At 40.5% G+C, this 18,332-nt stretch overlaps 1 protein-coding gene across 7 annotated transcripts in view; it reads left to right on the top strand.

Moving 5' to 3' along the window:
* The window catches only part of tenm3 (teneurin transmembrane protein 3), a 329,661-nt gene that overhangs the window by 234,623 nt on the left and 76,706 nt on the right, over positions 1-18,332 (top strand). For all 7 annotated transcript variants that reach the window (XM_019879750.1, XM_019879749.1, XM_019879748.1 and 4 more), the window contains 8 exons: positions 316-462; positions 1,436-1,566; positions 1,711-1,799; positions 5,791-5,910; positions 8,076-8,208; positions 8,648-8,776; positions 14,169-14,300; positions 14,369-14,504. In XM_019879750.1, the coding sequence (XP_019735309.1) occupies positions 316-462; positions 1,436-1,566; positions 1,711-1,799; positions 5,791-5,910; positions 8,076-8,208; positions 8,648-8,776; positions 14,169-14,300; positions 14,369-14,504 (1,017 nt within the window). The remainder of the gene's footprint in view (positions 1-315; positions 463-1,435; positions 1,567-1,710; positions 1,800-5,790; positions 5,911-8,075; positions 8,209-8,647; positions 8,777-14,168; positions 14,301-14,368; positions 14,505-18,332) is intronic.

Here is an 18,332-nt window from a genome sequence, read left to right as displayed (position 1 = left end):
TTTTTTTAGGAGGGTCTGACCCAACAGTATATGAAACATCTTCAGTGTGCCCATATCATATTTCAAGGAGCTGCCAACTCAACTTGGGCTCTTTCTTTGAATGGATTTCCATTTCCTGTGATAGCCTTACTGTAGTTCCTCAGGCTTTGCTGAGGTGAAGGAAACACTCTCATTTTTCACATAGTGATTTACCATTTCCACCAACTTTCCAAAATGTATATTGGTTGAAGCCTATTTCACACCCTACTGGCCTCCAGTGATCCCATCCCATTCATGCTGCTCTAACTCTGGAAATGTGTTTTTTGACCTGCCCAGAGGGATGTCCAGGTCTCTGCAACAACAATGGGAGATGTACCCTAGAGGCAAGTGGCTGGCACTGCATCTGTCAGTCAGGATGGAGAGGAGCAGGATGTCATGTCGCCATGGAAACCCTTTGTACTGATGGCAAGGACAATGAAGGAGGTATGCTCACCTACCGACTCAAATGGATGAATGGTATTTGTGTACTAGACAATTATATGGGCAAATTGAATCGGAGGACTGTTGCAGAAGGCAGAACACATGTAACGTCCTAGTAATTTGCTCCCCATACTAAAGCGAAAATGTGTTGAATTTGGAAATTTGAATTGGACATATTGTAGTTTATAGCACAAGTCCAACAGATTGTACTGAAAACCCCCTAAGATGCTGAAAAAAAATCATGTTAGGAAGACCTGTTGTTCTGGATGGGATGATCCCGTGAAGCAGTATTGGTTTAGGTGTGTACTAACCTTGCAAGGCAGATGGACTCGTGAAAACACAAAGTTATCTCAAAGAAAGTTTGTAGGCATGAATGAAGAGTAGACAGGAATCTTTACTGGAATAATTGAAAAAAAAAAAAAAACAGCAGCAGATGCTGCTCGAAACCACAGCATTAAAGCCAAAAGCCATGACTAAGTTGGCTGGGAATGTAGCAGATATTTTAAGACCTGGAGAAACAACATGCGGCTAAGAAAAGAGTGAAAAGATAGATGAGCCTGGGAGATGTTGGGTCATTTTTTTTGAGTGTGTGTTTGTAAACTTCAATGGTAGTCACCAGATGTACACCTGGGTTTCATCAACTCAGTGGGACAAAATAGCAGTCCAGATTTAATTACCTGATGTAACTCTTTCTATCCATCCATTCATGTCTTCATACTCTTCATCTGCTTCATATCATCTACTCCTCCCCGATTCCCATTACTTTGTTCTTGCTGGATTGCTAATTATTCCTAATTTCCATCGCCATCTTTCATTACTTCTTCTTGCTTATTTTCACATTCTTTCTCCCAAATATTTTCCCCTATAACCAACTTCAACTTCTGTCTGATATCCTCCTATACTTCAGCTAATAATTCTCAAGTCCGAAACTCTCGTCAAGGTTTGTGAAATAACAACTTGTTTTTTTGTGTTTCAGATGGCTTGACTGATTGCATGGATCCAGACTGCTGTCTGCAGCCCTCCTGTCAGAGCCAGTTGTTCTGCAAAGGGTCACCAGACCCAGTGGTAGTACTGAGCCAGTCCCCTTCTTCACTGGCTCCTCAGCAGGTTTGGACAGCCAATCATAAAGTTGATTACCAATGGAAAATAATTAAACATCTTCTCAGTCACAATAAAGATGGCAAGCATTAATGTTTCTTTGATGTGTTGTTTTTGCTCTTGGATTTTGATTGCATTTTGTCCTTTATTCAGGCTGCCAGGTCTTTCTACCAGCGCATCCACTTCCTCCTTGGTCCTGAGTCCACTCATGTCATTTCCGGTGACAGTCCATTCAATAAAAGGTAAAAATCCAGCAATTCACACTGTTGTAAGATATCATTATCTCAGTGAATGTCATTCGTTTAGGATTGTTATTGACCATATGGCACACCCTTGCACTCTTGGAAAAATCCGGCAGATCAGATTCACATTTTACATTCTTCTTTTTTATTTATACAATGTAGTCATGAAACTGAACTTAATCTCTCAGTATTCCATGAAAGATTGATTGAGAAGGTTCATTTCTAAAAGACTTGACTGCTGGGGCCATATATGAAGATGCATAGTATAGTTTGTAGTACTTTAATATATGTATCATATTTTTGGGACCATAAGGCACTCTTAAAATCATTTAATTTTCTCAATAATCAACAATGCGCCTTTTAATCGGGTGTGCCTTATGTATTTATGAATGTTGGCTTTTCAGTTCCCGGTCTTGAATACAAAGTCCTTCGAATCATGTTCACATTCTCGTTCTCATCTGCATCTATTCACAAGCAGGTGTTCATGTTTTCATCATTCCGGGATCAGAACTACTTCCTGCTTCCGAGTCCAAGACTCATGGGAAATGTAGTCCTACTAGCCAAATGTTGTGGTCAGACCGAACTCAAGTTGAACGTTTCTTGCAGTGCGTTTTCAATGATGTGACACCACAAGGTAAATGACGCAGCCAGCTTCCAATAGCTGCTGGGACTGAGCAAAAAAGGCTGGATCATAGTGACTGCACTGACTTGTTTACAGCTATTGAACTGCCAACCAAGATAAATTTCGCATTTGCCAAAGTAAGATTGACTCGTGATGTTCAAACATTTTTTTTCCTACTCCGAACCTCTTTTATCCTCGAAGCAAACTGTAGTTGCACAGTGATAAAAAGCAAGTAATACATATGCCAATACCCAGTCTGAACCTAGCATAATAGCGCCAAATCTATAAAATAAATGTATGGTACAATTACAGTAAATTATTTACCATACAATGCTTCACAAAGACAATGCGTCTTTCAACCCATAGCGCCTTATGTATGAAAATGTTTGAAAACACATCTGTTCAGTGATATTGCACTTAATAATAGAGTGCACCTAATGGTCTGAAAAATACGATCCTAAATGTACTATCACGAGTGCCAAATGAGTTATTCCATCTGTGTTCTAAATCATGATGATCTAGAGGCCCATGTCCAATATAAAAACTGTAGGCATTACACAGTGCTGTGTTGTAACGCAATAAATGCAATTGTGTGTGCACATTGTTCAGCAAAGTCCAGCAATATTTTCCCAAAAAGTTTTCAAACAGATCAGTTTAAAAATAATTTTCACTTAAATCATCAGTTCTTAGTAGGTCACATAATCCTACAAAGAGCTTGCTTCAGAACATGTTCGTAGTATTAGTAAAACAAATGGACAGCTGAATAGGCCCCAAAAACAGTTATTCGCAATTGCCATAACAATTTGTAATTTTCAGGGAATAATTGGCCCTTCAATGATTCATCACTTTACCATGGTGGAGGACATTGTGTGTCTCAATAATCCTTGTCCCTCAATTGTCTGGGGCTTTATGCCCCTGGCAGGGAATCCTTGGCAAACAGGTCCAAGATGAAGCCAAGATGAGGACCAGACAAAGCACGGCTCACAGTGCGTTATAATGAATAAAAATGTTGGACTCAGTTTTTCCTTGCCCAGACGCGGGTCATCTCTCTGGAGCCTGGCCTGAAGGTGGGGCTCACTGATGACCACCTGGTGGCCAGACCTGCACCAATGGGGCCCACAAGGACACCTTAGGCCACAGTTCAATGATTGACTTTGCGATCATGTCATCGGATTTATGGCCACTTGTTGTGGACACTCGGGGGAGAGCTGTCAACTACTCAGCACCTGGGGGTTTGTTGGCCCAGATTGTGGTAGATGTTGGTCCGATCTGGCAGACCCAAATAAATTGTTAGGGTTGGCTGGGAACGTCTGACTGAATCCCTTGTCGGAGTTTCAACCCTCAACTCTGGCAGAACTGTTTCGCTTCTCCATTGTTGAGGCAGCCGATCGGAATTGTGGGGTGGTCCATGCCCGCTGGTGGACAGTAAATGATTCCATCAAGCTGAAGAAGGAGTCCTATCAGGCCTTTGTGGCCTGTGGGACTCTGGAGACAGCTGATAGGTACCAGAGGAAATGTTGGTTTACCATCTGGTGTTTCAGAACGGGGAAGCAGTATACCATTAAAACAATGTATGATGGAGATGTGGCACTGCTGACTTCCACTTGGCACATTGCAAGTCAGTGGAGAGAATACTTTGAAGACCTCCTCAATTTCACCGACACTCCTTCCTTTGAGGAAGCAGAGCATGGGGACTCTGATGTGCGCTCTCGTATCTCTAGGGTTGAAGTCAATGAGGTGTTTGAAAAGCTACTCTGTGGAAAACCCCCAGTGCTGGATGAGCTCCGCCCAGAGTCCCAAAAAGCTCTGGATCTTTTGGGGCTGTTCTGGTTGACATGCCACTACAATATTGTGTGGACATCCGGGACAGTGCCTTTGGATTGGCAGACCGGAGTTGTGGTCTCTCCTTTTAAGAAGGGTGACCGAAGGATGTGTTTCAAATACAGAGGAATCACACTCCTCAGTCTCCCTGGTAAGGTATATTCAGAGGTGCTGGCGAGGAGGGTCCATCAGAAAGTCGAATGTCAAATTCAGTGTGGTTTTCCTGGCCCTGGAAGAGTGGACCGGCTCTTCATCCTCGACAAAGTCCTCGAGGGTGCACGGGTGTTCGCCCAACCAGTCTACACGTGTTTTCTGGACTTGGAGAAGCAGTTCGGCCATGTCCCTCGGGGACCTCTTTGAGGAGTGCTTTAGGAGTACAGGGTACCGAATCTCCTAAAACTGGTTCCTCTACGACCGGTGTCAGATTTTGGTCCGCATTGCCAATAGCCAGTCCAATTTGTTTCAAGTGAGGGTTAGACTCTGCATTGGCTGCCCTTGGTCAACGATTCTGTTCATAACCTGTATGGACAGAATTTCTAGGTGCATCCGAGGGGGTTGGGGGAATCCGGCTTTGTGGCCTCAGTATTGTATTTCTGCTTTTTGCAATTTATGGTACTGTCTGCTTCATTGAGCCGCAGTCTGCAACTCTCACTGGAGTGGTTGCAGCCAAGTGTGAAGAGATTGGGATGAAATTCAGCACCTCTAAATTCGAGACCATGATCTTCAGGCGAAAAAAGGGTTGCGTGCCCTCTCCAGGTTGGGGATGAGATTCTCCCCCCAGTGGAGGTGTTTAAGTATCTTGTGGTCTTGTTCACCAGTGAGTGCACAATGGAGCAGGAAAAGTACAGGCGGATAAAGTGCAGCCTCTGCTGTGATGCAGACTCTGTATCAGTGTGTCGTGGTGAAGAATGAGCAGATTTGAAATGTGAAGCGCTCAGTTCTACCGTCGACCTATGTTCCTACCCTTACCGATGGTCATGAGCTGTAGGTCGTGATAAAAACAACAAGACAACAAATAGAGGCGGCCATTAGTTTCCTCCGCAGGGTTTTTATGCTCTCCGTTTGAGATGGGGTGAGAAGCTCAGTCATGTGGGAGGAACTCAGACTTGAGGTGCTGCTCCTCCACTATGAGAGGAGCCAGATGAAGTGGTGCTTGGGCAATCTGGAAGCCTCCCGGACTTCTACCTGATGAGCTGTTTCGGATATGTCCCACCGGCAGGAGGCCATGGGGATGACCCAGAACACAGTGGAGAGACTATGTCTAAAAGCTGGCCTGGTAATGCCTTGTGATTCCCCTGGAAGAGTTTGAAGAAGTAGCTGGGGAGAGGGAAGTCTGAGCTTCCCCATTGGAGCTGCTAATTAATTTTCATTAATTTAACAAAGTAATCAATGCACATTTTGAATTAACAATGCAAAAGTTATGCTGTTTCAAAATATAAGAAGTTTCATGCATTTTCTTCAAAAGAATGTGAATAATAAAAGAGCAGCCTTATCTTGCAGCCGAAGTTCAGGTGGAGCAAATAACGATCCTGATTTCTTCTTTTCCAGCTTGGTGTCAATAATCCGGGGTCAAGTTTTGACAGCAGATGGAACACCCCTGATTGGAGTCAATGTGTCATTTGTCCACTACCCTGAACACGGATACACTGTCACACGCAAAGATGGCATGTGCGTATATAAGCGTATGATATTCTGCATATGTTAAACTTAACCTTAATGTAAGTGATTTCATGTGAAGCTCTACATTAACTCATTCACTACTAGCCATTTTTTATAGCAAACTCCATATTGCCAGCTTTTTGAGCATTTTCACAGATTTTTTTTTAGGACCCACGGACTATCATGCTGTACTGACACTGAAAGAATATAATCCCTTCTTGAAAGTTCGATTCAACTATTTTCCATTCTTTGGTAATAAGCAGTAGAACATAGCATCACAAGATGTTACAAATGTCAGCCTTTTCTTCCAGAATCCGGAGAAAATTAGCTTTTTATGAAAACGAACATATCAAGCAGAACATTGACATTAACTAGTAGATGTTTATCGGCATCTTATATGTTCTGTTGGGGGTGGTAAATTAGTCAAGGTGCCACTCAGAATGTGGTCAGGGACTGCATTTGTCCGTCCCTGGTGCATGGCGGCATGTGATTGTTCCAATAAGTGTGGGAGAAGGGTTACATGCACATGTCATCAATGTAAAATGGTCTCTTATTTATGGTCTCTGAGTTTGGTCTCTGAGTACTGTGTACTGAGTACAATGGTCTCTGAGTACTTCTTAAATATTCGCCTCCATCATGTTGTCAGAACCATGATCAATAAAACGAACGCAAAACCCATCAGTAAAAAAATTACTGCGAAATGTAAACCTAAAGCCTCTGTAGGTCACAATTCACTTTACTGAAATAATATACTCTGATTTGTCAATGCAAACAGTGAAGTTCATCCATTAAGAGGCTCCCATTACTCTATACAGGGTTCCTGGTGTAAAACATGCACTGGTAGCAGTGTTTTGAGCGAAAAAAAAACAATCACCAAAGTTGTCAGTAACAAGATGTGAACTCATACTGGACAATTTCACTTTTTAAATGGTGCAATGCTTCTATTTACTGGTGATTATGCATGATAAAAATTATTACCTAAACTCTATTTTGGCTGCGGGGCTGCAACAGTGCCTCTTCTTCCCCTCCCCTTGAAAAAACATGTCTGACGACTACACTCGTCAATGGCTGCGGGCGTTACCTTTTTATCTGACTCGTGTGCTTGTCAAAAGCAGTGAGTGAGTGTATCTCTGAGACATATTAGCCTGTATTTTATCCTTAACCATCAGAATGTTAGTCACCAAGCGGAGGCCAAACTTCACAGACACCCGCTATTTTATGACTGTAGATAGTGATCAGCTGGCGACTCATTCGATGTTTGTGTGAACCGCCACCAATTTGGAAAAAAAAAATGAGTAGCAAAATGAATTGCAATTTAAAAGGCTGGAGACAGAGACCTGCTATTAAATTAAAAAGTCCTGATCAGTGGTGTTAGCTAACAGTCACCCGCTACCAGTTGTGATGCTGCACATTCTTTTTTACCCTTCAGCTGTGTGTCAAACACATCAGCAGAAGAGATGTGAGTGAATGTGCGAGTGTGTGTATGGAGGCTTAACTCTTTTAAAATTAATTATATTAAGTGATACAATCAATCGTTGCGCAACACATACTCAGATGTTGGGCTGAACAATTTGTCAAATTCTAAATCGACTTCACAGTCGCACAGGCAGCAATTCATTTACTTATTTATATGGTGTCTAGATAAGTTCAATGGATAAGAAATACAATCCATATGTTAACATATCAGAACCTGCAAAGCTGATGAGATAAAGCCACAGATTTGTTTGCATTATTGTTGTAATCTGATTTATAATTTGCTGATTTATATTTATGTCAAACTTGTGCAGTAGAATTTTGTGATCCTGTCGTTGTGAACACTAAAAAGACTGCCAGTCAAAATGTTTTTTAAGATCACAATGTTAATCAAAATAGATAAAGAACTGTTTTTTGGGCTTTTGCTTCTATTTATAGCTTATGTTTGTGTGTTTGTGTGTGTGTGTGGGGGGGGGGACACATGTAAAGAGGATGCATGCAAGGTGTAAACAGAGTGAAATGCCTGTAAAAGCAGACATTCTCTTACATTTTTTTTTACCTGACATGGTTCTGCTATTACTCCCCTATTTTTATTTCCCCAGTTGAATGCTCAAATGTTTCATATTCTAAACAATTTGAAAAATGTCAAATTCATCTGAAATTTTTTCATTTTAATTATATTCATATTCATTGTGCTGCAGGTTCGATTTACTGGCCAATGGTGGAGCATCCCTGACATTAAGTTTTGAACGTGCTCCGTTCTTGACCCAGTACCGAACTGTGTGGGTGCCTTGGAACGTATTCTATGTGATGGACACTCTGGCCATGAAGAAGGTGAGCTGTGTCCATGTTCATTACTGGCTCAGACACAGATGCTTGCCAAGTATAGAATAAGCTTAACACTCTTTTCAATTCCACTGTTTTTTTTGCCTTATTGAAAAATTTGCCCATGAAAATGCAGAAGCTATGACAACAAGGCGGTTGCATAAACTCTATTATTCTTGTTAACCCGATAGGACAGCATTTGTGTTGCATTAAGGCGTGACAGAGAAGGCTGGGGATGAACATTGGAACTTTTGGAAGGTTTCTTTAAATGGCAGAATGTTTGGTTCGGATTTGAAATTATGAAGTCTAATCTTTCTTGAATCTCTGTAACTTTGCCGACGCACCTCATATTGTAGATACCTTGTCAGTGTCGTGTCATTGTGGCATAGTCACTGAAGTGACGATTAATAATGAAAAAAGTCTGACGCACAAACGACTTCTCTTTCAGGAGGAGAATGACATTCCGAGCTGTGACCTGAGTGGTTTTGTCAGACCCGGTCCTGTCATTGTTGCACCCCCGCTCTCAATGTTCTACAGAAGCTCACCTGAATATGGCCCCATCATACCAGAAACCCAGGTCAGAAATATTAAATAGGAGGCTGGATGGACATATGGGGCAAGGATGTGGTCTTGGGTTCTCTCCGTGCACAAATATGACATTTTAAAGTGTTCAAATTAAAATGTTAATAAAGAGCAACAAATTAGCTCCATTCATCATGCTCGCATGCCCAACAGTGCATAAACATGATGACATTTATCGTTTTTTTCAGCATATGGTGTTGACTTTTCAATGAATATTTAAAAAAAAAAAAAACAGGCTCAGAGCAGCTCAAGGTTATGTTCTCATGTGAAAAAGATTCACTGCAGACATCTGTCATCTGCGTTGTTGTTTTTTTTTGTCAGTGTTTTGACTGATTTCCTTCTCTTTTGAGGGACTAAACTGTTTTCTACACGCATTTCTACAGGCATTCGTCCAAAACGATTCAGAACAGATTGTTTTTTTTTTTTTTGTTTTGTTTTTTTTGGAGTGTGGATTACCGATTCTCACACAATCTACTGATTATGGAATATTGTTTTTTTTACCTTTGCGTTTGACTAGATGGCATTCGTCCAATACGATTCAGAACAGATTGGTTTTTTTTTTTTTTTGTTTTGTTTTTTTTGGAGTTTGGCTTACCGATTCTCACACAAAGACAATCTACTGATTGTGGAATATTGTTTTCTTTACCTTTGCGTTTGACTAGATAAGAGCTGAATAACTCCCATGTTATATGAAGTCATACATGTAAATATAAAAATGGGGATGTTAATACTGCATTAAATAGGAAGGGTGATTCATTTTCCATGTCCAGGCTACAACAGTTGAGGATTATGTGGCTTTCGAGTGGTTGTTCTTGGAAAGTATTTGTATATACCCACACACATGCATACATGCGCAGAGCCCCACCCTGTACCCTGCTTCAAATTGCCCGAAGGCCTAATAGTACGTTTCAGTTGGCTGGCAATTGAGGGTCATCATGGAGGAATGTCATAATTTCACACGCACACACACATACAGTACATTTGGGCACACGTGTGTAAGAGGACGGAAAGTGGACATAAAGAAAGGTTACACTGCTTGTGTGGTTGCAAATGGGATTGAGGGCATAAAACCCAGAGAATTTTATGGATTTGTGTACTCGTCCACCATCTTCTTATGTTACGTTGTCCACACAAGCAAATGAAACACATGGTCAAACAAGTGGCTTGCATGCATTTATTGTATATTGTCGGAAACACCTGAATTATCCGCCCATCAATTTTCGACACCGTTTGTCCCCTGGACTAGTTGCCAGTCAAACGCAGGGCAGACAACAACCATTCACGTTCAGACTAAAAACAATTTAGAGTCTTCAGTGGACTTAGCGTGCAGTTTTGGGGGGATGTGGGAGGAAGCCAAGGTGCCCAGAGAAAACCATGCAAGCACAGGAAGAACGCAAGCCTGAACTCATGCTCTGTTTTTATTTGACAAGTTTAAGTGACTGCCTGTGTGAAGTTGGAGGAGAATGAACTTGTGTGCAAATGGAAAAACGCATGAGAGGATTGATGATCAAAAGCACATGCTCAGCTTTGGTGGCGCTAAATCCATTAGAGAAAAGGAGGAGCGTGGTGAAAAGGCCTGTTTAAAAGGGGATGCAATTTCTGTACAATACACACTCAATGTGTGGCTAATGAAAAGGCATCGGTGCAGTCATAAAATAATACAACAGATCTCATCAAAATAGATCAAGGAAGGGCAACTTTGATGATCGTGAGGTCCACACATCGTTTAGCCATCCACCAATTGCCAGATTGGGAGCATGTTGTACTGGTTGGTGCAGTGAGGGATTGAAAACAACTTTCTCTCAGGCACTTCCACTTTAATGCCGCCAAATGAAAATGTTTTCTCGGGCCCGGTTTAGTCATTAGAATGAACAGACAAACATTTCTCCACGAATGATCTCGTAAAAATGATATACATACACGCACAGTAGAACCTCAATTTTACGAACGTCCTTGTTAATTCAAGTTAAGCACAATATTTTGGTATTTTGGAGGAAAATGTACGTATTATTTTCGATCGAAGAATGGTCTTCCGATGGACAAGTGGATAGGGCTATGTTGTGCTTCTCGCGCCGTAAAAATCTGGTGCGTATATAGCTGTAAATTCCACATCCTCGATCATTCAATGACAAATGATTGATCATGGCCTAACAGAAATCTGAAAATCATTTTATAAGATAAGATAAGATAAGAAAACCTTTATTTGTCCCACACTGGGGACATTTGCAATCTTCAGCAGCAGAAATGAAGGGGAGGCGGGGGAGGGGTAGAAAGAAAAACAAAGTATTGCATGCACAAAGTAAATGTTCCAGGAAAAAAAAAAAAAAACAAATTCATCATAAAATGCTGTCTACAATATTTCTGTTATTTTTTTTAAATTGTAGCACCTGCAAATGGTTAATGTTGGTGTAATCGTGTCAAACTAGCCATCCGCGCATTCTGCACCTGCATACAAAGCATTCACCCAATCACAGATGCCAGTAGCAGCTGCGTCCTCTCCCAAGAAACGCTACCTTCTGTCAAAAGAAAGCACTCGTTGGTCGGCGTGTGAGCAAAACATTCAAACATTTGTAAAAATGACCAAAAGAAATGGATCGCAAATGAATCTTTTAAATGACAATGTGATATCCCCAGACAGTTCAAATGATGAACACCACCCAATTCTACTGCATTGTTGTTAGCGTGTCTCATTCTGATGTTGTTGGCTGATGTTTTTAACGTAGTAACGTACAGTACCGTATTTTCGGGATTATAAATCGCAGTTTTTTTTCATAGTTTGGACAGGGCTGCGACTTTTTGCGATTTATGTGTGAAATGATTAACACATTATATAATTTCACATGTGGGTGCTCGAAGCCTGTGTTGATACTTTCCTCATTAACAGTAATTGATAAAAACAACTGACGTTGACTCTGACGTAAGCGACATATAAGAGGAAGCGCCGCATCTTCTACCTACGGCGTTCACGGAGTTCTTTAAAAGGGACATTTGGAGTGACGCTGATGGTTTGGTAAATTTGTTAGCGTGTTTTTTATGCTATAGTATAGTTATCTGAATAACAATTAACAAACATACTTGTTCTCAGTTCGTTGTTTATGCATCATGTAACGTTCGTATATCGTACACTTATTCAGCCTGTTGGTCTCTATTTTTATTTCCCCTTGCAGCGAGACTCAAACAGTGACCCTCCATTTCAAAGCCCTCTCAGTTGAGCTACTGCTGCTTAGTGCTTGCATTGTTTAAATTCTTTCTCATTTTCTCAATGGCTTTGTTAGATGGTTGCCCTTACATTCCAACAGCTCTGAGTTATCCGACGACTGACATCCCAATTTATTCTGTTTTATATAGCTGCCAAACAGAGGTGGCAAATCCAGGTCCGGAAAGTAAAAACCCTGGCAAAAACAAGCTCATTTACCTGCCGGTTGGGTAGAAGCATCTGTGGCTAAAGCCAAACTGTGGCAGTTTTTTTTACGTCCCAGACCTGGATTTGTCATCTCTGCCAAATGCTTAACCCCTTCAGGTCCCACACAAGGTGACATTCAACTCTTGCTGTTACACTCAATAAAACCCACACATGCAGTGAAAGAGTTAATTGCATACTGAAACATATGCTCATGTGCATATGCACACAAAACACTGCATTGTTGTTAGCGTGTCTCATTCTGATGTTGTTGGCTGATGTTTTTAATGTAGTAACGTACAGTACCGTATTTTCGGGATTATAAATCGCAGTTTTGTTTCATAGTTTGGACAGGGGTGCGACTTTTTGCGATTCATGTGTGAGATGATTAACACATTATATCATTTCACATGTGGGTGCTCGAAGCCTGTGTTGATACTTTCCTCATTAACAGTAACTGATAAAAACAATTGACGTTGACTCTGACGTAAGCGACGTAGAAGAGGAAGCGCCGCATCTTCTACCTACGGCGTTCACGGAGTTCTTTAAAAGGGACACCGAAGATGCAGATTTCATTGGATTTAGTGATTTGGAGTGACGCTGATGGTTTGGTAAACTTGTTAGCGTGTTCTTTATGCTATAGTATAGTTATCTGAAGAACAATTAACAAACATACTTGTTCTCAGTTCGTTGTTTATGCATCATGTAACGTTCGTATATCGTACACTTATTCAGCCTGTTGGTCTCTATTTTTATTTCCCCTTGCAGCGAGACTCAAACAGTGACCCTCCATTTCAAAGCCCTCTCAGTTGAGCTACTGCTGCTTAGTGCTTGCATTGTTTAAATTCTTTCTCATTTTCTCAATGGCTTTGTTAGATGGTTGCCCTTACATTCCAACAGCTCTGAGTTATCCGACTACTGACATCCCAATTTATTCTGTTTTATATAGCTGCCAAACAGAGGTGGCAAATCCAGGTCCGGAAAGTAAAAACCCTGGCAAAAACAAGCTCATTTACCTGCCGGTTGGGTAGAAGCATCTGTGGCTAAAGCCAAACTGTGGCAGTTTTTTTTACGTCCCAGACCTGGATTTGTCATCTCTGCCAAATGCTTAACCCCTTCAGGTCCCACACAAGGTGACATTCAACTCTTGCTGTTACACTCAATAAAACCCACACATGCAGTGAAAGAGTTAATTGCATACTTAAACATATGCTCATCTGCATATGCACGTTCTCGTTCTGCATCGCTTCTGTCTTTAGGTGCAGTGAGCAAAAATGAAAGAAGTCACTCGTCGGTGTGCAATAAAAATGTAGCAAAATGAATGAATATGAAAGTCACTGTGAATATCAACAGGTCAAGGAGGTGCTGGCATGCTGCGTGCGTCATGATCGAAATCAAAGCAGCCCTCCTGCTTGTCCTTCACCTGCAGGTGCACCTGATAAAATATGTAGTTGAACATGCCTTCAAAGATGTAGCACAGTTGAGGACTCTCCCCTGCTGTTTAGGAGACATTACTTGAAAGGCTGTTTCAAGTGCAGCCAGATTTCATTACCAACAGGACGTGGCCATGTTTTCAACCAAAAATTAACAAAGCGTGGCTCCCTCTCACTATTTATTAATCTTGAATCTATGGCATGCATTATCTGAACAGCTTCATCCGCATGAGGGTTGCAGACGTGCTGGAGCCTATCCCAGCTGTCTTTGGGCAGTAGGCGGGGTACACCCTGAACTGGTTGCCAGCCAATTGCAGGGCACACTTAGACAAACAACCATACACTCACAATCACACCTCGGGACAATTTAGAGTGTTCAATCAGCCTGCCATGCATGTTTTTGAAATGCTGGAGGAGACTGGAGTACACAGAGAAAACCCACGCAGGCACGGATAGAACATGCAAACTTCATACAGGAGTGTACGGGCCCCGAATCGAACTCATGACCTTTGCACTGTTTGGCGAACATGCTAACGAGTTATTTTAATCTACAGGTTTTACAAGAAGAAACCACAATCCCTGGAAGTGATCTCAACCTGATCTACCTGAGTTCAAGAGCTGCAGGATACAAGCCAGTCCTCAAAATCACCATGACACAGTCATCAATACCTTTTAACCTGATGAAGGTGAGATATGAAATATAATTTGTCAAGATATATTAAGGAAAACATAGCTTACCTCGTCCCTTCTTTAGGTTCATCTGATGGTGGCCGTGGTGGGACGTCTCTTCCAAAAATGGTTCCCGGCTCAGCCAAATCTTGCTTACACCTTCATTTGGGACAAAACAGATGCTTACGGCCAACGTGTTTATGGACTGTCAGAGGCAGTTGGTAAGTTTTTTGCTCAAACTTTTTTTTTCAAAAACATTTCTTGTTTCATTCTTTGAGTAGCTAGGGATGGGCAAATGGCGGCTCGTGGACCGCATGTGGCCCGCAACCACACTTTGAGTAGCCCCGTGATGAGGACATAGAATTTTTAAATATAGGATTTGTGTGCCCATGTGGATGTGTGTGTGTGTGTGTGGGGGGGCATTTATCCTGTAGCCCCGCATTTATGAGGTTTGGTATGAAATAAGCTGTTGAATGATTTTTTTATACGATTATTGTTCTTTTTTTGACAGATGTTTTTCAGCATTTTCTGTGGAATAATTTTACAAATCACAATAATAATCCAATTTAATAACCAAATGGGTTTACATGGTTTGCATTCCCCATTTGCCACAATGCCAATACTGATTTGAAATCAGGAATGGTCTGGTAAATATTTTTCATATTCCCGACTTGAGCCAAACCCGCGTCAAAAGCAATGGCTATCAAGTACAAATATCCATATGCAAAAAAAAATAAAATGAAATCACACAGTTTTCTTCGTGGCCAATTACACATTTGATTGGTTACAGGATTAACACAACATTGCTCGCTAAATAAAGCAAAACAAGGGAAAAAAACCCAAGGAAAAAAAATAACACCGCTTGTCAATCCGATGATGCACTGTTTACATCAGCGGTGAGCTGGCAGCATAGTTGCGAGGGTAAGCAAGCTTGCCCCATTACCGTTGCTCAAGTATTTTGTTGATTTCTAGACGAAAAACCATTGTCATGTAAATACATTACTTAATAAAACAAGTATTGAAAATGTGCAAAGATTGACTCACAATTTAGGACTGGATTGCTGAGATTTATCACAAAACTTTTTCACCATCGCAGTAATCCAGATTTTTTTTGGGACGGGGGGGCAGTGCTGAAACTCGGGCAAGATGACAACCAAGGAACAGCTTCCTTAATGATGGTTACAGCTCCAGCTGTTGTGAAAGTGTTATATAAATAAAGATGTGTTGTTTAAATGTATTGTATAACTTGGCCCATTTCTACCACTACAACGTGCTGTTAGCCATCAAGCTATGCCTACGACTTGAAGTTTTATTGTGTTTTGTGTCATGAATATATGCACGGCGCACATAAGACAACGTCAGAACACAAACATGATGTCATAGCTCACTATACTTAAGTGTGGCTAGGAGATTTTTGTTCTGTTCAGCCTCGCCTCTTAAAAGGTGAGGTTCATGACCCAGCGCCAACACTGGTTTATGTTTAACCCAGCCGCTGGGTGATTATAGCAGCATCTCATGAATAATTTGACCCAGTAGAATGGGTTGTTCAAATTTCACCCGACAGCTGAGTTAAATATTTGACCAAAATGTTTGATCAAATCGACTACATTTCTGGGTTGTTTCACCTACATCCATCCATTCATTTTCCAAACCTTCGGGCAGAAGGCTGGGCACACCCTGAACTGGTTGCCAGCCAATCACAGGTCGGATGTAACAAGAATGGCTAAATCTATTGATGGCTCATTGGTCAAAATCCATAAATAAACGGCATCACATGAATAGCCGCAGGGTTCAAAGTTTGGAAAAAAACAGTTTATTATTTGAAAAATACGGTAATTCCCGCACATGTTGGCACTGCTTTGGGTATTTCTTAAGACTAGTGTCTCGATATGTTGTCCTCATTAAGATAAATGCTCCACCATGTTTGTACCAGTCTGAAAGAGAAAAACACAATACAAAAGAGCAAGTGCGATATTATGAGTAAGAATCAAATGTGCATAAATCAAAGAACCCATCTTAATAAACATGCTGGAAACATGCATGTGGCACACTTATCTGTCCACGCTATTCATCCGAGGCTGCCAGATTAGGTGGCTTTGTCGATTTAGAAGATTTCTTTGGACTCTTCCACATTTCATCATTTCCAAATGGGTTCAAATACAAAAATACAATAGGAAAACAAACCTGAGCATGTTCCCTGTACACGCCCAAAAATAACAGGTAAATATGATTAAAATAAGTGGAGAAAGTAACCCATAATGGATTGTGTGATTTTGACAAAGAAAATAAATAAATAACATTTCATAACCCCTACAAAAGAACCCAGCATTTTTTGGATGTGTGTGCAGGCCTATATTAAATACATACATACATACATACATACATACATACATACATACATACATACATACATAAATAAATAACATTTCATAACCCCTACAAAACAACCCAGCATTTTTTGGATGTGTGTGCAGGCCTATATTAATTTTAAGATCCCCATACACTCAACATGGTTTAATTCTCAGTGAGCCAACTAAGCATTGAGTGGTTGTGTTGTCACCACATTCATCACTACAATTTGCTTTCATTAATTTCACAATAAAGAACTTCAAAATCTATTTGGTGGGACAATTTCTTAAAATATGGTGGAGAATATGCACCTCTGTCATTGGTTTTATAAAAATTCGACTCCTTGTGCATCTATCACCTTTAGCACAACGGCTGTGTTATTTTCTGCACACAAAGTTTATAATATACAGTGACAATATGCAGTATATTGTAGCCACACACGGCCAAGTGAAGACACTGACAGGGAAATGGCTCTAACAATATGGGCCTTTTAACCTTCTGTCACCTTTATGAGTCTCACAAAAAAAAAAATAAAAAAATGCTGCTGACATACCCTCCAGCAAGTTATCAAATTCACGTGCACGGCTTATTTCATTTACCATGAACAACATTTATGACTTTTTTTGGGTAATGCCTCTAAAATTGATCATCACAGGAGTAAACACATGCTGTAAAATCCCTCCGATAAATACTCCTTTTTGGGGGGGGGGAGGGGGGGTTAAAAATATATGAATAAATAAGTACTGTGTATAAATAAATGAATACATTAAAAATGATACCAAATCGAGGAGAATATTATAAAAAGGGGCTTAATGAGAAACATGCATTTTACAATTGTTTTCATACATTTACCAGTGCCTAGGCAGGACCTAGGAGTTGTAAAAAAAATCAAATGTAGTGCATTTCATATACAACATAACTCAATATGATTCGTATAGTGTCATTAAATGTACACAATTTAAAAGCAGTTACAAACACAGCTGAGTACATTAAAATAGCAAAATAAAAAAAAAATTAAAACTGCCTTACGAAATTACTAAAAGAGCATATTGTGTAAGAACAAGCTTTTAAAAACACCCATCCATGATCTGAATCATGATTTTAAAAATACTTTGAAAGATGTTGATCATAGGTACAGCAAAAGAGCACAATTGGTAACCTGGATTAAAAAGCCTTGACACTTAACTCATTCCATCCCAGCCATTTTCACTGGAGCAACCCCCTTAATTCCAGTGTTTTACTGGATTTTGACTGATCTTGCAAGGCCCACAGAATATTTGGTTCTAATGCTATATAAACATGGAGTCTATCAAAATAAATCTTTTTCCATTCTTCAGCAATCGGCATTACAAAATGGCTAACTTTCATGAAAATGACGATTTCTGGGCAAAAAACGGAAAAAAAGAGCTTTTTGTAAAAGTATGCATTTCAAGCATGGGAGCCACCACTGCCACCTACTGGTCGCTTTTTTACATGATTTACAATGCAAACGGCTTATTCTCATTCACAGATTGCATCAGACCCTCCTCCTCTATGACGCAAAAAAAAGACTTAGACGTACAAGTACGTCCTTGGTAGGCGGGGCCTAATTTTAAAAAGACTTACAAGTACGTCTTGTGGAATGAAAGAGTTAACTGGTATGTTTTGACTCTTTATCCATTCATATTATTCACTCAGATAATAAAAGATACCAGCAAATT

The sequence above is a fragment of the Hippocampus comes genome, unplaced genomic scaffold, assembly GCF_001891065.2.
Source record: "Hippocampus comes isolate QL1 unplaced genomic scaffold, H_comes_QL1_v1.1 scaffold158, whole genome shotgun sequence".
Lineage (NCBI taxonomy): Eukaryota > Metazoa > Chordata > Actinopteri > Syngnathiformes > Syngnathidae > Hippocampus > Hippocampus comes.
Note: the sequence above shows the minus strand (reverse complement) of the source record. Positions and strands in the feature narration are given on the sequence as shown.